This window comes from Argentina silus, assembly GCF_951799395.1.
Source record: "Argentina silus genome assembly, chromosome: 11".
Classification (NCBI taxonomy): domain Eukaryota; kingdom Metazoa; phylum Chordata; class Actinopteri; order Argentiniformes; family Argentinidae; genus Argentina; species Argentina silus.
Window position 1 is genome coordinate 1,665,561 of NC_139665.1, and position 22,500 is coordinate 1,688,060.

Consider the following 22,500-nt stretch of genomic DNA (forward strand, 5'->3'; position numbering starts at 1 on the left):
GAAAGTCCATCAGGGGAGGCTGGCGGAGGTAGAAATCGGAGGACGGGCTCATTGTAATGCATGGAAGGGAATAATGAACGGTATCAAACAGGTGTTTCTCTCTCTCCTCCGCCAGCCTCCCCTGGTGTGTTCCCTCTCCTCAGAATGGCCTCCTTCCCCGATGCCGATGGTCAGTGTGAGCCGGGAGACACCCTCTGTGGTGAGTACCGCTCTACATCCTGCTGTCCTTCTGCTCTACATCCTGTTGTCCTTCTGCTCTACGTCCTGCTGTCCTTCCGCTCTGCGTCCTGCTGTCCTTCCGCTCTACGTCCTGCTGTCCACAACGTATGACAGTGTCTGAGTTTGGAGGCCGTGGCTACACTGCCCAGCCTTCTCCAAACGACGCGACTGGACGTCAGCTGTATCCAAACCAAAGTTGTCTCAACCGTCTGATCAATCAATCACATTTATTTGTATAGCACTTTTTACAACCCTAACCATAACCCTAACCCTAACCCTAACCCTTACTAACCCTAACCCTTACTAACCCTAACCCTAACCCTTACTAACCCTAACCCTAACCCTTACTAACCCTAACCCTTACTAACCCTAACCCTAACCCTTACTAACCCTAACCCTAACCCTTACTAACCCTAACCCAAATGTCACAAAGTGCTTCACAACAGAAACAATACTAAACAATAAATACAATGCAAACAATATGCTCTAACACCAAACCATAGACCCCCCCAAAAGTAAGCCAAGGAAAAAACTCCCCAAAGGGGAGAAAAACATAGGGCACAGTGGCAAGGAAAAACTCCCTGGGAGGAAGAAACCTGATGGAGAGATATCTTACAGAGGCCTTGGATCAGAGGAGGCTGGCGTCTGATACCATTCCTCATTCTGTTCCATGCATTACAACGAGGCCGTCCTCCGATCTCTGCCTCCACCAGCCTCCCTGACACAGACGTACACCTGACACAGGACAGCTATAATATTAGCATATCCATCATATGGTTTTACTACACATACAGATCTCTATGTCACTGTATGTAGTTTGATATCTACTCCAGTAATTTACATTATACTATTAGTATAAATATAGTATAATATAATACAAGTGTAATGATCCATCAGTCCATCTGTCTACATGTGCTCAACTCAGTCTGCCCTGCCTTAGATACACTAAGATATGTTTTACAATCCACACCTAGTTGATAAGCCGAACATGGAAACACTGATAGGTATCAGCTCCTAATTAGATCACATGATGTGAACAGGCATTGTTGGATTCAGCGAAACTACCAAGGTGTGCGCCTTCTGTTTCTGTGCGTCTGAACTATGTGTACTATTCATCTAGAATAACTTGAATAAGTAAAAGAGAGGGAGTGTTTTCAAGACTGACATAAAGAAATGGGGATGGTGAGTACTTCATCACGAATGGCAAACATTTTTTGACAGTCTTGGTAAGACATTCCAACTGACATGTATTGTTTGATATCACGTTTATGTCCGAACATTCCGGTTCTAGTTCACCACGTCGAACTCTAATGGGTTCTTACGCCGCACCCCAGGTTATCTCTGTCATTGTTTAAAAATGTTTTTTTAAGAGGCACTTGCTGTCCATCACGGCTCCATCACGACTAGATTGTATTTTATCTTGTTTGTTTGTTTAGCGACACTGCTGGAGCTGTGATTTATGGCCACTAGGGGGGGCTCAGACATCACAAGCCCCTTTGGGATCCTTCCTCCTAGAAATATTGTTGTTGTTTTTTTAACTGTACAAACCAAACCTAACTTTAACTTGAGGATCGAGTCACTTTGGTGGAGTTTAAACACTTGGTTGATGCAAATATCACATGAGTGTAACTGTCATTAGGACAGCTGTTAGTGATGACGTTTGCGTTCCTAGATGTAACTGTTTAACTGTATGTGTATAAGTCTGTAGTTTGTTCAGTGTTGTGTCTGTGTATGGAAGTTGTTTTGTTTGAAACTTTGTTCCCCCGGCTACTGCTGAAACAGGTCTCTCTTGAAAAAGAGATTTTATCTCAATGAGACTAAGCTGTATAAATAAAGGTTAAATAAATAAACTAAACGTTTCCTGGTTGTCTTCTCTCAGTGGTCAAGGTGTACCAACAGGAAGTGATCATCGTGCCTGTCCTGCTGCTCCTGGGCTTCCTGGTCACCCTATTGGCTGTGTGCCTGTTGAGGTACTGTCCTGGCCGCGCCCCCAAACACACCAGCGCCCCAGAGCCCCGCCCACACACCAGCGCCCCAGCGGCCCGCCCACACAGAACCCAAACCAGAACCACACAGAGACAGAGACAGAGGCAGAACCTGCAGGGCATCGACGGTGAGTTAGTGTGTGTGTGTGTGTGTGTGTGTGTGTGTGTGTGTGTGTGTGTGTGTGTGTGTGTGTGTGTGTGTGTGTTATGGACGGTGAGTTAGTGTGTGTGTGTGTGTGTGTGTTATGGACGGTGAGTTAGTGTGTGTGTGTGTGTGTGTGTGTTATGGACGGTGAGTTAGTATGTGTTGTTTATGAAACCCGTCTCCTCTTCCCTCTCTGTCCCTCTACGGCTAGCTCCTGCTGGACTGAACCCACTGGAGCATGAGGTGTTACCTATGACCACCCCGACCCACCTCCACCCCCCGACAGCCTTGGCTGCAGTACCAGGTACACCCAGAGAGAGGCAGCATGGCTCCTTCAACCTGGTCACTCCGCTGCCTCTGTCCTTCTCAGTGAGGCCAGACGACTCTGTCACCCTCTACAGGGCCAAAATGGACAACAGAGGTGTCATCCTACGAGTTCTGAAAGGTAAACACACTTTGACATGGAGCCTTCTGTTGTAGTCCTACCCTTTGACATGGAGCCTTCTGTTGTAGTCCTACGCTTTGATGCAGAGCATTCTATTGTAGTCCTACGTTTTGACATGGAGCCTTCTGTTGTAGTCCTACCCTTTGACATGGAGCCTTCTGTTGTAGTCCTACGCTTTGATGCAGAGCATTCTATTGTAGTCCTACGTTTTGACATGGAGCATTCTATTGTAGTCCTACCCTTTGACACGGAGCATTCTATTGTAGTCCTACCCTTTGACACGGAGCATTCTATTGCAGTTACCAGATGTAGTTTAGCATCATATCCAGAGTGACATACATTAGCCCACAATAACTTCCAACTACATTTCCCATGAGCACCCTCAGATGAAGTTGACAAACATCGACCTCTCCACAGAGACAGCCAATGACAGCGAGCGGCAGTGGTTCCTGGGCCGCGCCTCCTTCCTGTCTGAGCTGGGGCCCCACCCCTTCCTGCCCAGCCTCATGGGCGTGGTCACTTTAACCACGCCCCTCATCACCGTGGTGGAGGAACTGGAGAACCGGGACCTGCTGGGCTTCCTGTGGCGATGTAGGCAGGTACGGAACGAGCCCCTGTCCTCCGATTTCTACCTCCACCAGCCTCCCCTGACCTCCAGTTAGGCTTCTAAATATACCCTCTCTGGTATGACATTTCAGAAAGGCCACTTTTGAGAGTCAAAACTACCTAACAGATGTAGATTTTATTATGAACAATCCCTTCTGGCAAATATTACTGTCAAACGCAACCATCAGAGGCAAATTAGAACAACAGTGAATCTCCTGATGACGTCACCTTGTCTTTGACCTGGCGGTCTAATCAGTGATCATACTTAAGGCCCAGGGGAGGCTGGTGATCAGTGATCATACTTAAGGCCCAGGGGAGGCTGGTGATCAGTGATCATACTTAAGGCCCAGGGGAGGCTGGTGATCAGTGATCATACTTAAGGCCCAGGGGAGGCTGGTGATCAGTGATCATACTTAAGGCCCAGGGGAGGCTGGTGATCAGTGATCATACTTTAGGCCCAGGGGAGGCTGGTGATCAGTGATCATACTTAAGGCCCAGGGGAGGCTGGAGGATCCCATTTCTACCTCCACCAGCCTCCCCTCTTATAGACATGATTCATATGGATGTGATCGTTACCGGCGGTGAATCGATACTCATGATGATGATGATGATGATGATGTGTCTTGACAGGACCACACTGGCGGAGAGGCACCATGTGACCTCACAGAGAAGCGCATCTTCACCATGGCAACGCAGGTGGCCTCTGCTCTGGTTGGTTCCTCTCTTCCTCCTCCTCTTCCTCCTTCTACAATCCCTCCGTCAATTATGAGTCAGTTATTATCTGGTGTCAGCGTGTCTGTAATAACACCAAGTTCATCAATCAATCAGTTAATCAAATGGATTTGTACAGCGCTTTCTCCAAAGATAAAGTGCTTTACATCAAGAATACTAAACAAAATACACTATAAATACAGCACAAACACTATGAACTAACACCGAACTAACCCTCAGAAACCTCTAGCTAATTTATGCAATACCTTATGTCATAAATGTTTGAGGATGATGTATTTGGTATGAACTGGACCTCTACTAATGTCTTGATTATTGTTATGCTTTACAGTATATTATGTATAGTAATGTTATTAGTCTATGTTTATTGTATTCCTATCCTTGTATTTCACTGCACTGTTGAGAGGCTCGGAATAAACATTTCATTGTACGTTTCCGTCTGTGAACGTGACACGTTCAGATTTGGTCTTGATTCTTGTTGATTCTTGATTCTTCAATGTCACCTTATATGGTCATAGACTCCCTCTGTTCACCCTCTTTAGGCATATCTGCACACTCGGAGCAGTATCCATGGCAACGTGGGAGCCCAAAGCGTGCTGGTTGGTCAGGACCTCACCGCCAAGCTGTGGGGACTGGGTCCGGCATTCCGCAGGAAAACACAAATAGCCACTGCGGGAGGGGCAGAGCACACCCAGATGAGGAAGTGGCTGGCCCCCGAAGTATTGGCCGGAAGAGCTGTCAGTCACAGCAGTGACGCGTGAGTAGCTCCTCTGATTGGTTGGATATTCAATGATGCAAATGACCCCAAACAAACGAGTGACAACTTTTAACATTGACAAGTGTGATTCTCAAAAGGTCGTATTTTGAAGTAAAATACTAATAAAACCAACCTGTCTGTTTACAGCTGGTCTTTTGGTGTCCTACTTTATGAAATGGCATCACTGGGTGAGTCCTCTTCTTCCTGTTTATGCAGTACATCAAGGGTTAATACTGGTCTCATTTCAGTACAACACACGTGTTTGATACCGTTCCTCATTCCGTTTCATGCATCACAATGAGCCGGTCCTCCGATTTCTACCTCCGCCAGCCTCCCCTGATGTTACTGTATTTCTCCCCTTATCTCGTCAGGTGACCCACCGTTCCCTACAGTCCCGGCCAGCGAGCTTCTTCAGCACCTGCAGAGAGGGAAGACCCCGAAGAGGCCAGTGAGCTGCTCAAACTCCCTGTAAGAACCTACAAAATGAGCCCGTCCTCCGATTTCTACCTCCATCAGCCTCCCCTGGGGTTACCGTAGTAACCTTGTCTACCTCTTTCAGATACTCCATAATCAAGTCCTGCTGCCAGTGGGGTCCACAGGACCGCCCCTCATTTGCTCAGCTGATCCAGAAGCTCCAATCAGGGGAGAAGACTGCCAACGATAGGACAGTCATACGGGTGTCTGAGCCAATGGAAATTGAGAAATATCTGCGGGAGGCGGGATATGGAGAGGCCTACAACTATGCTGTTCTCTGATTGGTTTATTATGGGCTGATGACTGTCACATCAAGGTTCATGTTCAGGGTTGCTTTTGTGGTCCTCTGTGGCTCAGTTGGTAGAGCACAGCGCTAACAACACTTAGGTTGGGGGTTCGGTTCCCACTGGGAACATATACACTGAAACATGTATGCACTCACTGCAATGTAAGTTGCTTTGGATAAAAGCGTCAGCTAAATGGCATCTGTTATTATGTTGTCACGAGGACTCCTGCTTTATTAGTTAAGGTTATTTTTTGGAGTGTGGTGGTCCCACCCACTCTCATATTGTTTAAATTTTTATTGTACAGAGAAGGTAGAGAAAGACAGGAAAGTAAGGGGGAGAGGGGATGTCAGCAGGGCATGGGCCGGGTTCTAACATGACATGGGTATATGTGTGCACTGGACCACCCCAGGCCATGGTGCTGGACCACTGGACCACCCCAGGCCATGGTGCTGGACCACCCCAGGCCATGGTACTAGACCACTGGACCACCCCAGGCCATGGTACTGGACCACCCCAGGCCATGGTGCTGGACCACTGGACCCCCCCAGGCCACTTTATTGGACCTGTTTGAAGAGACTTGCATTGACAAGGCCAGGGTGGCAGAACAACCAATGCTGCTGTCATCTGACAACTCACCAACTGCCAAAGTGTTCCGGAACACTCCTCACCTAGAGTTCCAAGTGTTCTATGTGGTGTTTACCTAGCAACAACACTCTGATTGGCTACAAAATGAAGCATCATCATTTATGCGTTCTTGGTGAATAGAGTCACTCTTGGCACTCTAGAATGTTGATAGTTTGAGTGACTTTATTCACCCTCGGCACTGAAGGAGTTAAATATCTCTCAATCCTCTACTGTTGACTGATGGTGGGTGTATATTGGATACTGTACATTGTATATTTAAAGAGCAGTATATGTATATGTATAGATATATATAAATATCTATTTTTCAGTCTTTAAATGTCTGTGATTACAAAGTAGGTTTCATGCTTGTGGCCTCTAACCCCCACCAGGTTTTAACTTCTCAACTGCCCCATACAGACATGCATGTTACTTTAAATTAAAACCTTTATAACAAACCAGTGTTTACGAATGATCTGCCAGCACACCCACGCATGTCCCTCACCCAACACAGACATCACTGCACGCCGCGTACAACAAAGAAAAAAGCAACTTTATTTTTTTTGCAGGATGATTTTGTCCTCCACTCCTCCCAGTTCAGAAAGTAAAACACACACTTAGCAGAGTACCTATTCATGAGAAGCCACAGTCACTGCTGATGAGAGCGGGGGTCAGGGGGCGGCCGGGGACAGCTATGAGGAAGGTGTGGATGCTGCTGTTTCGTTATGGGTGGCAAAGGCAATGTCTCATTGCTTCCTAGATGACCTTACCATATACAAGTTACCATGGTAACCTGACCTTACCATATACAAGTGCTCGTTAAATTAAGGAATGGTATTCAACTTTTTTTTTTTCTTTCTTTTTTTAACAGAACATCCGTTTTTCATCATTGAAACTACTGGAAAAGGCCACAATTTTCACAGAGAAATAATAACAATAATAATAATAATAACTCTCTACAGCGTAAACAAAGGCAGTCCAGCCTACAAAGGTACTTAAATATAAATGCAAATATTACACCAGGGGAGGCTGGTGGAGGTAGAAATCGGAGGACGGGCTCATTGTAATGCATGGAATGGAATGAGGCATGATATCAAACACATTTGACACCATTCCTCATTACAATGAGCCCGTCCTCCGATTTCTACCTCCGCCAGCCTCCCCTGTATTACACGTACTCGTTCAGCCTCGTGACTACAAGCTCTTCAGCTCTCTCTCTTTTTGGACAAAGCAGAATCAAACCAGCAGACACACAACAGTTAAAAGTTATCTTAAGTTAAGACAGCTCCCTCTCTCTCTCTCCCCCTCCCTCCCTCTCTCTCTCCCCCCCTCCCTCCCTCCCAACCCCAGGTCCCTGACCAGTATGTACTGGTACACCTGAACCATGGTCGTATCATTAGTAGACAAAGCTAGCATTGTAATCAATGTTTTTTCCCCGTTTCATTTCAATGGGATTTTCCCATCATGGTCATTATCTTTCTCTTTCAGGTTTCTGGGGTAATTTAACCACCGTGTTCATGTCCACTCACACCAGATACCTCTATGCTGTGGCGTTGCCGTGGCGTGGCGTTGCCGTGGTTGCGAGTGAGAAGCTGCAGCAGTGAAGGGGAGGGGCTAGTGAACACACTTCCCTGTGGAGAGACAACGGCCATGTTCACATCCTGGGCCGTGGACGGAAAAACTAAATCTGTCACTTTATGAGGCTCGTTTCAATACAAACATGCTGTCTGTATTATTATTATTTAGTCCTTCTGAAATGTGACTTAACGACGGTCTGATTGGGAGACGTCTTCATCGGCCAGGCTGTGGTTCCTCCTGTCCTTGGTGGTGATGAAGCCTCCTAGCCTCTTCCGACGCCTGGGGGCGTGGCCTGAACATGGGACAGACAGGTGTAGGAGACATTCCACACAGCAGGGCGGGACCAGGAACACGTCACTAACACTGACCCTTTAATACTTAAGGTGCTAAAGTGCAAAGGGAGAAGGGCCTAGGGGTGGACTAGAGGCTAGGGGTGGACTAGGGCCTAGGGGTGGACTAGGGCCTAGGGGTGGACTAGGGCCTAGGGGTGGACTAGGGGTGGACTAGGGCCTAGGGGTGGACTAGGGGCTAGGGGTGGACTAGGGCCTAGGGGTGGACTAGGGCCTAGGGGTGGATTAGGGGCTAGGGGTGGACTAGGGGCTAGGGGTGGACTAGGGCCTAGGGGTGGCCTAGGGCCTAGGGGTGGACTAGGGGCTAGGAGTGGACTAGGGGCGGGCTAGGGGTGGATTAGGGGCTAGGGGTGGACTAGGGGCAGGCTAGGGGTGGACTAGGGGCGGGCTAGGGGTGGACTAGGGGCTAGGGGTGGACTAGGGGCAGGCTAGGAGCTAGGGGTCCTCCGTTTACTATCTCCCCCAACCTCCCCTGGAGTAGGGACGGGGCTAGGGGTGGACTAGGGACGGGGCTAGGGGTGGACTAGGGACGGGGCTAGGGGTGGACTAGGGACGGGGCTAGGGGTGGACTAGGGATGGGGCTAGGAGTGGACTAGGGATGGGGCTAGGGGTGGACTAGGGACGGGGCTAGGGGTGGACTAGGGACGGGGCTAGGGGTGGACTAGGGACGGGGCTAGGAGTGGACTAGGGACGGGGCTAGGGGGGGATTAGGGACAGGGCTAGGGGGGGATTAGGGACAGGGCTAGGAGTGGACTAGGGACGGGGCTAGGGGTGGACTAGGGACGGGGCTAGGGGTGGACTAGGGACGGGGCTAGGGGTGACTAGGGACGGGGCTAGGGGTGGACTAGGGACGGGGCTAGGAGTGGACTAGGGACGGGGCTAGGGGTGGACTAGGGATGGGGCTAGGAGTGGACTAGGGATGGGGCTAGGAGTGGACTAGGGACCGGGCTAGGGGTGGACTAGGGACGGGGCTAGGGGTGGACTAGGGACGGGGCTAGGGGTGGACTAGGGTGCTCTCCTGGCTCAGTCTTTTAGGGTGTTGATGTGGGCACATATCTTGAGGGCAGGACCAAGCTTGATGTTCATGGTGGACATGAGATGCTCTTCCCTCAGCAGCAGCAAGGCCTGTCCGTCAATCTCCTGAGACAGGAAGTGACACGCCAACTCCTCACAGCCTGGGGGAGGAAGGGGGGGGGGGAGTAGAGAGAGACACAGAGGGAGAAAGAGAGAGAGAGAGAAAGTGTTACAGGTTCATTAATGTATTCACCTTCTTTCTCAGTGATGTCACCTGGAGAGTTCCCAACCTTGTAGAGACGATATGAACTGAGACACTTCCTCCGCACTCCACTGGGCGGGGCTCCCGGGCAGGAAGTGGGGTGCAGAGCTGTCCAGTGGCAGTAGAGGTGGAGGCTGGTGGCAGGAAGAGGAGGAGCCAGGAGAGAGGGACAGGGGGTCGTCCTCCTCCTCGTCCTCACAGCTGGACGCATCGTCTGACCTGCTCGACTCAGAACGGCACTGTGGACAAACCAGGGGGCGTGAGAGGGGGGGGGGTGTGTGTGTGTGTGTGTGTGTGTGTGTGTGTGTGTGTGGTGGTCACCTTGATGGGCCTCCCTGCTATCTTGGCACTGGCGATCTCAGAGCTGGTCCTGTGGGGGACACGCCTCCTCGTGACCCCGCCCCCGGCCCCGCCCTCGCCCCCACGGAACATTTGACCCTGCCGCAGGCGGAAGTGCTGGCTGCAGCTGACGTTGTACCTGGACACACACACACACACACACACACACACACACACACACACACACACGGTTTATCTGCCTATCAATCATCAATCAATATCTATAACTTTTATGGTCACATATGTTCTACATGTATGAGGTCACGTGTTGTGTTGTACATGTATGAGGTCACGTGTTGTGTTGTACATGTATGAGGTCACGTGTTGTGTTGTACATGTATGAGGTCACGTGTTGTGTTGTACATGTATGAGGTCACGTGTTGTGTTGTACATGTATGAGGTCACGTGTTGTGTTGTACATGTATGAAGTCACGTGTTGTGTTGTACATGTATGAGGTCACGTGTTGTGTTGTACATGTATGAGGTCACGTGTTGTGTTGTACATGTATGAGGTCACGTGTTGTGTTGTACATGTATGAGGTCACGTGTTGTGTTGTACATGTATGAGGTCACGTGTGGCGGTACCTCTTGGCGCAGGTCATGGAGCAGAAACGTTTGGTGCCTCTGAACTGGCTGGCGGGGGCCAGGGTCAGGCAGTACTCACACTTCAGCACTGGGGAGGGGGGGGGGGGGGTTAGAACGCGCGCGCGTGTGTGTGTGTGTGTGTACAGTGCGTCTCACTGTTTAAACCAGGGGAGGCTGGTGGAGGTAGAAATCGGAGGATGGAGGCTCATTGTAATGCATGGAAAGGAATTAGGAATGGTGTGTTTGATGCCGTTCCTCATTCCGTTCCATGCATTACAATGAGCCCGTCCTCCGATTTCTACCTCCGCCAGCCTCCCCGTGGGAGACAGCCTCACCTGTTGCTGTGTTCTCAGGCTCAGGCTGGCTGGGATCCAGGTGATCCATGGGAACGTCTTCACCAGACAGCTCTTTTATTGGCCCACACACCTGTCAATCAAAATAAAGGCAGCAAGGGGTGTTGAATGACCAGATATACAATATCAAATCAATCCATCAGATGTTTGTACAGCGCTTTTTACAAAGACAATTGTCTCAATTGTTGCTTTACAACAAGAACAATGATAAACAATATAATCAATAAATACAATATGAACTAGGGTTAGAGTTGGGGGGGGTTAGGGTTGGGGGGGTTGGGTTGGGAGGGGGAGGGTTAGGATTAGGGTTGGGGGGGGTTAGCATTAGGGTTAAGGGGGGGATACTAAGGGGTAGATACTCACAGGGAAAGGCTCGGCCCCCTCCTGGATGACGAAGCCCTCTATGAGGTGGGTGAGGACGTGGGGCTTGACCACGGCTTGTGGAGGGGGGGCTCTCTCCCCGTGGACCCCTCGCAGACGAGACACAGAGAGGGCCGGGGAGGGAGCGGGGGAGGGGGAGGGGGGAGGAGGAAGAGGACCGGGACCTGAGGTCAAAGAAAGCAAAAGATGACGGGAGAGAAAGATGGAATATCATCGTTTATTTTCTAAAAACGTTTGGCTAGACTGCACTGGTATCAACAGAGAGGGGGAATATGGTTGGTGTTGGACACAATTTGGTGAAAAAGATCATCCACACTTTCACCTATCAAAGGAATGCTTCAGGAGAACTGGGTCACTTACCTGCTCCAATAGTGGACGAGGATAGCGCCGGGGAGTGGTCTCTCATTGGCTGAAGGTGTGGAGGGGAGGGACCATCTTCCTCAATGGCTGTATCTGACTCGGACTTCCTCTTCAGTGAGCCAATGGGAGACTTCTCCTGAGAGGAACCATTTCAAAATTCACCTATCGAGTTCACCTTTACCTGGCATCACAGTTGGTGTTAAAAAAAAAGTTGTTGAAATGTTCGTACATGTGCAGTAACCGTGGCGATGTCTTTAGTAAACAACTAACTAACTAACCTGGGGAGGCTGAGGGTGCATGGGCTCTCCACCGGCGACCACCGCTGCTTTGATTGGCTCGTCCGCCGGGAGGGGCAGGGTGAGGGAGGAACGGGGGAGAGAGGGAGGAGGGGAGGAGATGGCGGCGGACTGAGACGCCACGGCTGCGCCCGGCGAGCAACTCTGACTCAGCCCCGGGCCGGGATTGGTGGACCGTGGGTGCACGTGAGAGACATGAGCCAATGGCAGAGCGTCCTGGAGGGAATGATGACTCTTTAGCCCCGCCCCTCGGCCTGCGAGGACCGCCTCCCGGGAGGCGATGGACGCCACCATGCTGAGGAGGCTGCTGGAGCCACTCAGGACGCCGCCCTCCTGGGAACACGTGTTCCGGGCCTGCGTCAGGGCCAAAGCCTGGGAGTTTCCTAGAACGCTCTGCCTGGCCCCCACCACCTGGACTGGGATGTGCGGAGGAGGCTGGTTGTTGGCACTGTTGGCGGGGGGCGCGGGGAGGATGGGGGGCGGGTTCCGGGAGGGCAGCTGGAGGGGCAGGCGGAGGCCCTGGAGGGTCTTGGGCTGGATCGGGATCGGGCCTACTTTGTCAGTACCGGTGCTGGTACCGCTTTTCTGCAGAGGCTGGACCACCAGAGTCTGGGCGCTGACGGTGGGCTTGATGGGAGAGGCTGCCCCCACCTGGTACCCCCGGGCCTGGGGAGCGGAGCTGGAGGAGGGCACCAGGATGTGGGTCGCTGCAGCTGAGGTGGTGACGGAGGTGAGGGCCCGGCCCGGGCCGAAGGGGGGGCCCGACAGGAGGAGCTGGGAGAGGGGGATGGAGGTGGAGGAGGGAGGAGGAGGTGGAGGAGGAGGAGGGGGAGGGTGGGGCTGGTGTCCTGGTTTGAGGTGGAGGGAGGGCAGGGTGGTGGTGGAGGTCTGGGGGTAGGTGGGGATCTTGATGTGCTGCTGAGGAAGAGGAGGAGGAGGGTGGGGGGGTTTAGAGGGAGGCTGGGGCGTGGCCTGGCCGAGCGGAGGATGGGAGGACTGGAGGAGAGAGTAGGTGGCTGGAAGGAAGGAAGGGAGGAAGGAAGGAAGGAAGGAAGGAAGTCAGCAACAGTTACCACTTTTAAGACTAACCTCAAGACCCAACTTTTTAGAGCTGCATACGGTTGCCCTTAGCAACTCCCCCCCCCACTGCCTTCGCCCATTCCCCATGTCCAGATTATGAGCAATATAACTGTGATTATATGTTTTGTTAATGTGTTTGGTTTTTCTAGGTTGTTTTAGGGGCTCAGCATGCTGCCTTACCTGTGTCGCTCCTGTCAGGGGTCTCCGTCTTCACCCCCTTAGGACTGGAGACACAACGCAGGGCCAAGTTCTGCACCTGAGAGAGAGACAGAGAGAGAGAGAGAGAGAGAGAGGAAGAGAGAGAGAGAGAGAGAGGAAGACGTGCTGATGAGACAGGACATACATCAACATGTCAGACTAGACACACTGAAGAGTGACTCTTCCCACCAGTGTTTTCACTCAGCTGTCTCAAGCTGTACCTGGTCGTTGTCTGATTGGTTGCTGGAGGACGAAGTGGGATTAACTTCCTGTTGTTGTTGTTGTTGTTGACCTTGGGGTTGCTGGGTGACAGTTGCCACAGCAGCGGTTGCCGTGCTACCAGGCATGAAGATTAGCTGGGGGGAGAGGGGCGCCCTGAGAGACCGGTTCACCTTGGGGAACAGAGAGAGTTTACACAGAGGAAATGACAGATGTCAGAATTCATGTATGTACTGCACATACTTGGTCACCTGATATGTACAGCAAAACCCTTCAGAAGGCAACCTCAACCACAACCTCAACCGATCTGTAGATCTAAATCCTTCAGAAGGCAACCTCAACCTCAACCGATCTGTAGATCTAAATCCTTCAGAAGGCAACCTCAACCTCAACCTCAACCTCAACCCACCCTCAGATACATCTGCCCCTGTCCTGCTGTGTTCCCGCCCAGCAGCACTGATTGGCTGATGGTGGATGTTGTAGAAGAGCCGTGGCCAATAGGACGGGTGCTGGTTATGGCCCCTCCTCCAGAGGTGGTTACGTTTACCTGAAGAGAGATAAACAAATAATAATAATAATAATAATAATGTATTACATTTATAAAGTGCTTTTCATTATACAATTACAAGGACTATTATCATAATTAAGTGAATAACACATATAATGTAGATATGAGAACAACAAGCTTTCCTGGCTGTCAGGAGGTCAGTTATCCAGTGCAGGTGGAGTCATTCAAACATCGGTTCAGGATAAAGGGTTTAAACATCACCGCTGTGGCACAGCTCTGGAACACTGTTCTTCATCTGAACCCAGGGGAGGCTGGTGGAGGTAGAAATCAGAGGACGGGCTCAATTCCATGCATTACAATGAGCCCGTCCTCTGATTTCTACCTCCAGCAGCCGCCCCTCCCCTCCCCTCCCCTCCCCTGCGTGGAACATACAGATGTGACGGTGGTGCAGGTGGCCTGGGAGGAGGAGCTGGAGGGGCTGGGCTGACGGCTGGCGGCGAGGGAGGCCTAGAGGAGGGGGAGGAGGGGAGGAGAGGGAGAAGGGAAGGAGGAGGGGAGGAGGGAAGGAGAGGGAGGAGAGGAAGGAGGGAAGGAGAGGGAAGGAGGGAAGGAGAGAGGAGGGAAGGGGGGGGGGGGGGAAAGGAGAGGAAGGAGGGCAGGGGTCAATCTAAAGACCACTCATACTAAAATATAACCCAGTGGAGGCAGATATCAGATATCAGAGGACGGGCTCATCCGTTCCATACCGTTCCTCACTCATTACAATGAGCCCGTCCTCCGATTTCTACCTCCACCAGCCTCCCCTGATATGACCGTTCATCCATAACGAGCTCTGAGGCGTCTCAACGGCTGACTGTACCTGCTGGACCGCTGCCAGGTTCTGCAGCTGGGCCGTGTTGATCTGCTGCTGGAGCATCAGCTGCTGGAAGTACTGGGCCGCGTTGGGCTGTCTCTGGAGGGCCTGGAGGGCCTGGGGGGGGGGGGGGGGTTGGGCGGGGGGGGGGGGGTTGGGCAGGGATGGGGGGTGGGGTCAGGGAGAGGGAGGGGGGGCAGGAAGGGAGGGGGGTAGGAAGGGGGAGGGTGGGGGGACAGGGGGGGCGATGAGGACATGAACATCGCACAGTGAGTTGCCAGCAGGTTGTGGATGGTTAGAGGTTACAGGACATGGTGATAGATGGGGAAGTAAACTAGAGGTTATAGATGATCCTGTGTGTCAACAGTAGGACAGACAGACAGACAGACAGACAGACAGACAGACAGACAGGCAGGCAGGCAGGCAGGCAGGCAGGCAGACAGACAGACAGACAGACAGACAGACAGACAGGCAGGCAGGCAGGCAGGCAGACAGACAGACAGGCAGGCAGGCAGACACAGACAGACACAGACAGACAGACAGACAGACAGACAGACAGACAGACACAGACAGACAGACAGACAGACAGGCAGACAGACAGGCAGACAGACAGACAGACACACCCAGAGACATACAGACAGACAGACACACATACAGACAGACAGACAGACACACAGGCAGTCAGAGAGACACAGACAGTCAGACAGACAGATACAGACAGACAATAAACAAAACTTGAACTTGACGCATGCACACGCACACACACCTGCACAGCCTGTCTCTCGTAGAGGGACATTGAGTTCATTTGCGAGGGGCGAGAGTTCATCCCTGACGGAGCGGGTCCGCTGGCAGAGCCCTGCTTCTGGTCCCCATCCGTCTCCATCCCTGAAACACAGGAGGACAAATCCATCAGGAGGAGGCTGGAGAGCAATGATACGACCACAGAGGACTATCAGTCACCGGGGACGGCAGGGATCATCCTTCACACTGTGTTAACATGTCCACCCCCCACCCCGGCAGCATCCATCCACCCTGTCCTGTCCCTCCTCCGCTTCCACACCAGACCTCACATCACTCCAGAAAACATCCATTCAGATCGCAGTCCGTTGAACCGCTCCAACATAAAACACACCGTTCGTCAACCAGAAACAACACTTGCACGGTAAATGTCATCAGCGAGCACCACGTCGACCGTTAGCCGTATTGCACGGGGCTAGGCTACCCCGGGAGCAGAAGTTAGTCCGCTGGTACTAGGAGGACTGGCTGTACTAGTTCAGGTCGAGCTAACCCGCTAGCATCCAGGCTAACATCCACTTCTTACCGTGCACCTTCCCTTCGCTCCGGGCTGCAGAGGAGCGGCGTAATTCCTCCTGTTTGCACGATGATATTCTGACAATCCAGTCAAGGAGGTTGTTCTTATTACAACCCAGTCATGGAGGTTGTTCTTATTACAACCCAGTCATGGAGGTTGTTCTTATTTTTGCAAACATTTGCAGCCTGTGGACAACGCCTCCTTTTGATGTTTACCCTTTTTCCGGCGCGACGGAATGACGGGACCCGCTGGTCGTGTGCCAGATACGGTCCTTAATCCAGTCTGTCTCAAATACTGTCCTTAATCCAGTCTAACTGTCTCAAATACTGTCCTTAATCCAGTCTAACTGTATCAAATACTGTCCTTAATCCAGTCTGTCTCAAATACTGTGTGTGTGTGTGTGTGTGTGTGTGTGTGTGTGTGTGTGTGTGTGTGTGTGTGTGTGTGTGTGTGTGTGTGTGTGTGTGTCTGAGTGAGTGAGTGTAGACTAGGAATCGCTGTAAAGTAACACTTACATGTTTTAACTTCTCCTTCCTCCTCAGACCTCTCCACCCCCTAACACCCTTCATTACCAGTAAAAATACATACATATAAACACTTTTTTTGATAAATAGGATAGGACACTTAGAGGACTGAGTGAAGGAAGGAAGGAAGGAAGGAAGGAAGGAAGGAAGGAAGGAAGGAAGGAAGGAAGGGGGGACAAATACAGACGGAGACCAAAGAAAATCTGTAAAGCACCTGGTACTATGTGTTATATGTGGTATATTTTATTTAACAACATTATATTCATATATACAAACACAAGTGAAACAAATACATGTACTGTGACATCTGTAACATCGGGGTGCATGATTTCTGTTGGAAAAGGCCTTTTCACTCGCCAGTTAGTTTGTGATTACCAATGCAGGAACGTCACATGTTTAAAGCAACACCAACATTGCTCTGATAGAGAGAAGAGGCACAGATAAACAGCAGAACCATGGAACTCACAGACGGAACCACTAACCAAGAACGGAATGCCAGAAATCATGAAACGGAATGACAGGAATCATAAAAATCAACCCGGGAGCATGGATGAAAACCCACACCAAACAGACATGTCTTACTTCTCTAATGGAAATGTAGAAGATCTAAAGTTGTGATGACATGTTTCCACACAATAAAGGGTGATTAAAGATCATAACAAGTGAATGTGATGGAGGGAGAGCGAGGGAGAGAGGGAGGGAGGGAGGGAGGGAGGGAGAGGGAGGGAGGGAGAGAGAGAGGGAGGGAGAGTGATCGACAGCGTTGTTGAGCAGCGGACAGGAAACTGCTGTAGGACTTCCAGTACACATTTTGACAAAACAAATCTGTTGTATTTTTCCTGCTAAGATCAAGCCTCTCTCCCTGGACATCCCATAATAAGCCAAAACAAGTGCACAGTCAACAGTTACAGTCAACATAGAAATATTCTTTTTTTTTTTTTTAAATATTATTATTTACAAATGAATCCTCACTCTCCTGACTTTGTACAGTAAGTGAATGTGCATAAGGTAGCCAGGTATAGGCCAGAGCCGGTACATCAGTACCACCATCACTAACAGGTGTGATGCTGTTATGGCAGAAAGCCGGTACATCAGTACCACCGGCACTAACAGGTGTGATGCTGTTATGGCAGAAAGCCGGTACATCAGTACCACCATCACTAACAGGTGTGATGCTGTTATGGCAGAAAGCCGGTACTTAAAGGAGAGGTCAAATACAATATTGAACACTACATGGGAGGCTGGTGGAGGTTGAAATCGGAGGACAGGCTCGTTGTAATCCATGGAACTGAAACACGTGTGTTTGACACCGTTCCTCATTCAGTTCCACGCATTACAACAAGCCTGTCCTCCGATTTCTACCTCCGCCAGCCTCATCTGGAATACTACCACAGGTGTAACAAACATGCTGTACATCCACAATATATGATCCAGAAGGATCCATGACCCTGGTGACCCTGTCACCATTCCAGGCTAAATCAGTTGGAAAAGTGCTTGAGCAAAATAACAGCAACATGATTGGAAATCAAACATTGTGTAAAATGTTTATATATCATCTAGAAATACATAAAATCTTTAAATAAATTCATCTTTTCAACAATGTTCCTCCTTGGTAAATCTTCAGACAAAGTGTCACAAAGTGAGTACATTTGAAAAAGCTTTTGAACTAATCGTCACGTCTGGTCACAACTACGCTCGGTAGAGGCATTCAAATACACACTGAACAGGCAACCATTACAAGACGATTCACAACTCAGTCAGGATGGTCTCGCTGCAGAGGGATTCACAGAGTATCACAGAGAAAACCAGTCACCCTCTCTGTGGTTGATTCTAGAATGTTTGTACATCAGTGGAGGCTGGTGGAGGTAGAAATCGGAGGATGGGCTCATTAGAATGCATGGTACGGAATGAGGAATGGTTTGGTGCGTCATTTCTCATTCCATCTGGTGCATTTGAATAGTATATTTGAGGCGATCTAATGGGTGTTCTATAATGGGTGTTCTATAATTGGTGTTCTATAATGGGTGTTCTATAATTGGTGTTCTATAATAGGTGTTCTATATTGGGTGTTCTATGGTAGGTGTTCTATAATAGGTGTTCTATATTGGGTGTTCTATGGTAGGTGTTCTATAATAGGTGTTCTATATTAGGTGTTCTACGGTAGGTGTTCTATATTGGGTGTTCTACGGTAGGTGTTCTATATTGGGTGTTCTATGATAGGTTAATCGGGAGCTGCTGCTGAAGCATTCTTTATGGGAAAGGAAGAGATGGATGGTCTCTCTTTCCCTCACTATGTGCTGTTGTTGTTGTTGTTGTTGTTGTTTATGAGTAGTAAAAACAACACTTATCCTACTTGATTATGTAACCTTCATTATTCAGTATTTCATCCTAGGCTTCTAATTGACTAGCAGTGTGTGGTAGGCATTTGGCAATTTGAGGTTATGTTTTGATGCATTTTGAACACTTTGGTATTGCTAAAAGCAAACTGTTGATACAGTACACCATCCCTTTTGACCTATACATGGAGAACAACAGCAAAGATATTACAAATTAAATAAAACACATTTAAAAAATAACTGTAATTCAATTTAGCTACCGTGTTACACTGAAACGTCTACCTCACCTCAACTGCTTCCTCTCAAAAAAGCCAAAGAATTAAGCTTTAACCTGTTATTGTACCCCCGCTGACCCCTGCCCTTTGACCTCTTCCCCACAGGGTCTTACAGGCTCTCCTGTATGGTGGAGTTGGACTCATTTTTCACTGGCCTCTCCACCAATGGGATCTTCTCCTTGATATTCGGAAGTGTAACCCTCTGCGAGAGGCGTTTCCACGGTCACGGCCGGGGGCGAGGCCGACCTGCCGAAGCTCTGCGCTATCTCGTCAAACGTCTTCCCCTTGGTCTCAGGGACCATGAAGTAGGTGAAGATGAAGAAGAAGATGAGGAAGACCATGAAGATGATGAAGACGAATGGGCCTAACAGCTCCTGGAGAACGTCAAACAGAGAGAGAAGGAGAGGAGGAGAGGAGGAGAAGAGGAGGAGAGGAGAAGAGGAGAAGAGGAGAGTTTCAGTCTTCAGTGTGACATGTAGGTCTCACCACAAGTCATTTGTAGGCACATGATTTATTAGAAACTCGACTGAATGAGAATCAGAGGAGAGAGACAAGCATCCAATAGGAAACAGGTGGCAACTCCAGTTTAGGGAAGCTGACTCCCACAAGGAAGTTGTCTGTTCCTCTATTTCTAACCTGTTCCTCTATTTCTAACCTGTTCCTCTAGTTCTAACCTGTTCCTCTATTTCTAACCTGTTCCTCTAGTTCTAATCTGTTCCTCTAGTTCTAATCTGTTCCTCTAGTTCTAACCTGTTCCTCTAGTTCTAATCTGTTCCTCTAGTTCTAATCTGTTCCTCTAGTTCTAACCTGTTCCTCTATTTCTAATCTGTTCCTCTAGTTCTAATCTGTTCCTCTAGTTCTAATCTGTTCCTCTAGTTTTAATCTGTTCCTCTAGTTCTAATCTGTTCCTCTAGTTCTAACCTGTTCCTCTAGTTCTAATCTGTTCCTCTAGTTCTAACCTGTTCCTCTAGTTCTAATCTGTTCCTCTAGTTCTAATCTGTTCCACTAGTTCTAATCTGTTCCTCTAGTTCTAATCTGTTCCTCTAGTTCTAATCTGTTCCTCTAGTTTTAATCTGTTCCTCTAGTTCTAATCTGTTCCACTAGTTCTAACACTGATGATTCTCAGCCTATCACATGACTTACAGTATTAGAATCTTAACTGAATGAGCATCGAAGGAGAAAGAAAGAGGAGAGAGGAGGAGACACAAGCGTCCAATAGGAAACGGGTCGCACCTCCAGTTTGGGGAAGCTGACTCCCACGAGGAAGTTGGCGGTCCAGTTGGAGCAGCCGGCCACGGCCATGGCGGCGGGCCTCGGGCCCTGGGAGAACAGCTCGGCCACGATGAACCACGGGATCGGACCGGGACCCATCTCAAACATCGCCACGAACGCAAACACCGCCACAATGCTCAGATAACTCAGGGATGAGTAGTCCTTCTGCTCAGGGGGCAAGAGAGATAGAGAGATAGAGAGATGGAGAGAGAGAGAGATAGAGAGATAGAGAGATAGAGAGATGGAGAGAGAGAGAGAGAGAGATAGAGAGAGAGAGATAGAGAGATAGAGAGATAGAGAGATGGAGAGAGAGAGAGAGAGAGATAGAGAGATAGAGAGATAGAGAGAGAGAGATAGAGAGATAGAGAGATAGAGAGAGAAAGAGAGAGATAGAGAGAGAGAGAGATGGAGAGATAGAGAGATAGAGATAGAGAGATAGAGAGATAGAGACATGGAGAGACAGAGAGATAGAGAGGAGATGCTTATCATTGATAATAGAAATTACAATGAATCAAGTAAATTTGTGTGAGTGATAACTCTGTAGGGTGACAACCAATGAAGGTGTGTACCCACCAATAGGAGAGCAAAAGTCATAAGCAGGGCACTGACGGCCATTCCGGCCAATCCAATGAGATGCAGAGTCCTTCGTCCCGCCCTCTCGACCAGGAAGAGCTTATGAAGTGAGGGAAAATGTTACTGCACATCAAGCAAACGCATCCTGGTACAGGTCTATACCAGGGGAGGCTGGTGGAGGTGGAAATCGGAGGACGGGTGTTACGGTCCCTCCTCCTCACTGACCCTCTGGCACCACCTTGAGGCGATACATGTAGCGTGTAGCATGTAATACTTACAGACACCACAGTGAAGACGGTGTTGACCACGCCAGCTCCGATGGTGGCGTAGATGGGTTTGGTCACGCCAGCGGACTCAAAGATACCAGTAGAGTAGTAGAACACCTGGGGAGGGTGGGGGAGGAGGGGGAGGGGGGAGGAGGGGGAGGGGGGGGAGGGGGGGAGGAGGGGGGGAGGTGGGAGAATTGTATTCATGTTCTGCATTTGCAACTTGGCCATATTCTAGGTGTTACACTAGACCAGGGGAGGCTGGCGGAGGTAGAAATCTAACTGTAATGGCTAACTGTAATGCCCGTCCTCCAATTTCTACCTCCGCCAGCCTCCCCTGGTGTAATGTCATGTTTATAATGGTCTTATGTAGGCAATCTGACCTTTGTGCTACTCTCATTGTTCATTTGACCTTCTACCAAAGCACCCGTTTATAGGTGTGTCTTCTGAAACACTGTGGAGCTGTTTTATATGTCCATTTAATCATGTCTAATAATCCATAATCCCAACCAATCTCCCATACATGCAAATTGGTTTTGTATGTATTGCCAGCAGTTCAACGAACTTTATGTATATTTTATTTTATTATTTGAACTGTTTTATTATTGTTGCTATTTATATTTGATCTACTGTCCTTCTTACATTGTTACATTGTATTGTTGATGTTTATATTGTATCTATTATCTTGTTACATTGTATTGTTGATGTTTATATTGTATCTATTATCTTGTTACATTGTATTGATGTTGTAGAGCTGCTCTGTAGTTGCGTTGCGTTGCGTTGTGTTTCTTGTGTCAATGTCATGACAATGAACCAGACTTGGCTTGACGTGACTTGTGTACTGTTGCACCCTGGGAGTGGTAGTTGACTCACGGCGTTGATGCCTGAGAGCTGCTGGGACAGCTGCAGCATCAGGGCGATGAGGAGAGGCTGCTGGTAGGCCGGCGTTCTGAGTAGCTCAGGGATGGACACCGCCTTCTCCACCGCCATCTTGGCGCTCTCCTCCTTCATCTCCTGCATGTCCTCACTCACGTCCTCACTGCCGCGCAGACGCACCAGGGCTGGGGGGGGGACGGGGGGACGGGGGGGGGACGGAATGAGTGGGTGACGACATAAACTGTAACGATTCTGCACGTTGAAGAAATGTAGGGCACATCATTCACGAATGACTACACCCTTCACTGTCAGAGACAACACAGCCTCCCCATTCATGTCTTGTATGTGCAAATATATATGTATATACGGTGCCCTGCGTAAGTAATGGGACAGTGAAGCATTGGGTCTTCTTTTGGCTCTAC

General features: G+C 49.6%; 3 protein-coding genes and 1 long non-coding RNA gene across 6 annotated transcripts in view; 1 reads left to right on the forward strand and 3 right to left on the reverse strand.

Annotated features, from left to right (window-relative positions):
- Positions 1–6,720, forward strand: part of styk1a (serine/threonine/tyrosine kinase 1a) — a 9,648-nt gene extending 2,928 nt beyond the window's left edge. For 2 of the 3 annotated variants that reach the window (XM_083680755.1, XM_083680756.1), the window contains exons 2-10: positions 116–199; positions 2,099–2,332; positions 2,561–2,794; positions 3,212–3,393; positions 4,031–4,111; positions 4,672–4,886; positions 5,034–5,074; positions 5,258–5,354; positions 5,446–6,720. In XM_083680755.1, coding sequence (XP_083536881.1) covers positions 145–199; positions 2,099–2,332; positions 2,561–2,794; positions 3,212–3,393; positions 4,031–4,111; positions 4,672–4,886; positions 5,034–5,074; positions 5,258–5,354; positions 5,446–5,641 — 1,335 coding nt within the window. In that variant the 5' untranslated portion in view covers positions 116–144 and the 3' untranslated portion in view covers positions 5,642–6,720. The remainder of the gene's footprint in view (positions 1–115; positions 200–2,098; positions 2,333–2,560; positions 2,795–3,211; positions 3,394–4,030; positions 4,112–4,671; positions 4,887–5,033; positions 5,075–5,257; positions 5,355–5,445) is intronic. The other variant, XR_014554502.1, reaches the window with a different exon arrangement.
- An 80-nt stretch (positions 6,721–6,800) lies between these two features.
- On the reverse strand, positions 6,801–7,580 carry LOC310812289. Its single transcript, XR_014554503.1, has 2 exons — positions 7,067–7,580; positions 6,801–7,033 (listed from the first exon to the last, which is right to left on the reverse strand). It is a non-coding gene; the product is annotated as an uncharacterized lncRNA (long non-coding RNA).
- A 1,344-nt stretch (positions 7,581–8,924) lies between these two features.
- Positions 8,925–16,104, reverse strand: LOC310812274 (polyhomeotic-like protein 1). The gene is made up of 15 exons (XM_083680749.1): positions 15,966–16,104; positions 15,411–15,529; positions 14,651–14,761; positions 14,224–14,298; positions 13,693–13,830; positions 13,286–13,456; positions 13,047–13,122; positions 11,769–12,802; positions 11,491–11,626; positions 11,113–11,294; positions 10,732–10,822; positions 10,397–10,484; positions 9,794–9,950; positions 9,501–9,711; positions 8,925–9,371 (listed from the first exon to the last, which is right to left on the reverse strand). The coding sequence occupies exons 2-15, from the start codon at positions 15,525–15,527 to the stop codon at positions 9,220–9,222; spliced, it is 2,739 nt and encodes a 912-aa protein (XP_083536875.1). The 5' UTR covers positions 15,528–15,529; positions 15,966–16,104; the 3' UTR covers positions 8,925–9,219.
- A 3,127-nt stretch (positions 16,105–19,231) lies between these two features.
- LOC310812108 (solute carrier family 2, facilitated glucose transporter member 3-like) overlaps positions 19,232–22,500 on the reverse strand; it is a gene marked incomplete at both ends in the record, with an annotated part of 8,280 nt that continues 5,011 nt past the window's right edge. The window contains 5 exons of the mRNA XM_083680527.1: positions 19,232–19,465; positions 20,325–20,528; positions 20,937–21,035; positions 21,215–21,319; positions 22,076–22,263. Coding sequence (XP_083536653.1) covers positions 19,232–19,465; positions 20,325–20,528; positions 20,937–21,035; positions 21,215–21,319; positions 22,076–22,263 — 830 coding nt within the window. The remainder of the gene's footprint in view (positions 19,466–20,324; positions 20,529–20,936; positions 21,036–21,214; positions 21,320–22,075; positions 22,264–22,500) is intronic.

What these genes read in the sequence shown, in the direction of transcription:
- LOC310812274 (XM_083680749.1), bottom strand. Translation starts at nt 15,527, where the DNA reads ATGGAGACGGATGGGGACCAGAAGCAGGGCTCTGCCAGCGGACCCGCT. An exon ending in TGCACCCTCAGCCTCCCCAG is followed by an intron (nt 11,627 to 11,768) that starts GTTAGTTAGTTA and finishes GGTTCCTCTCAG; the next exon opens with GAGAAGTCTCCCATTGGCTC. An exon ending in GCCTGAGAACACAGCAACAG is followed by an intron (nt 10,485 to 10,731) that starts GTGAGGCTGTCT and finishes CCCCCTCCCCAG; the next exon opens with TGCTGAAGTGTGAGTACTGC.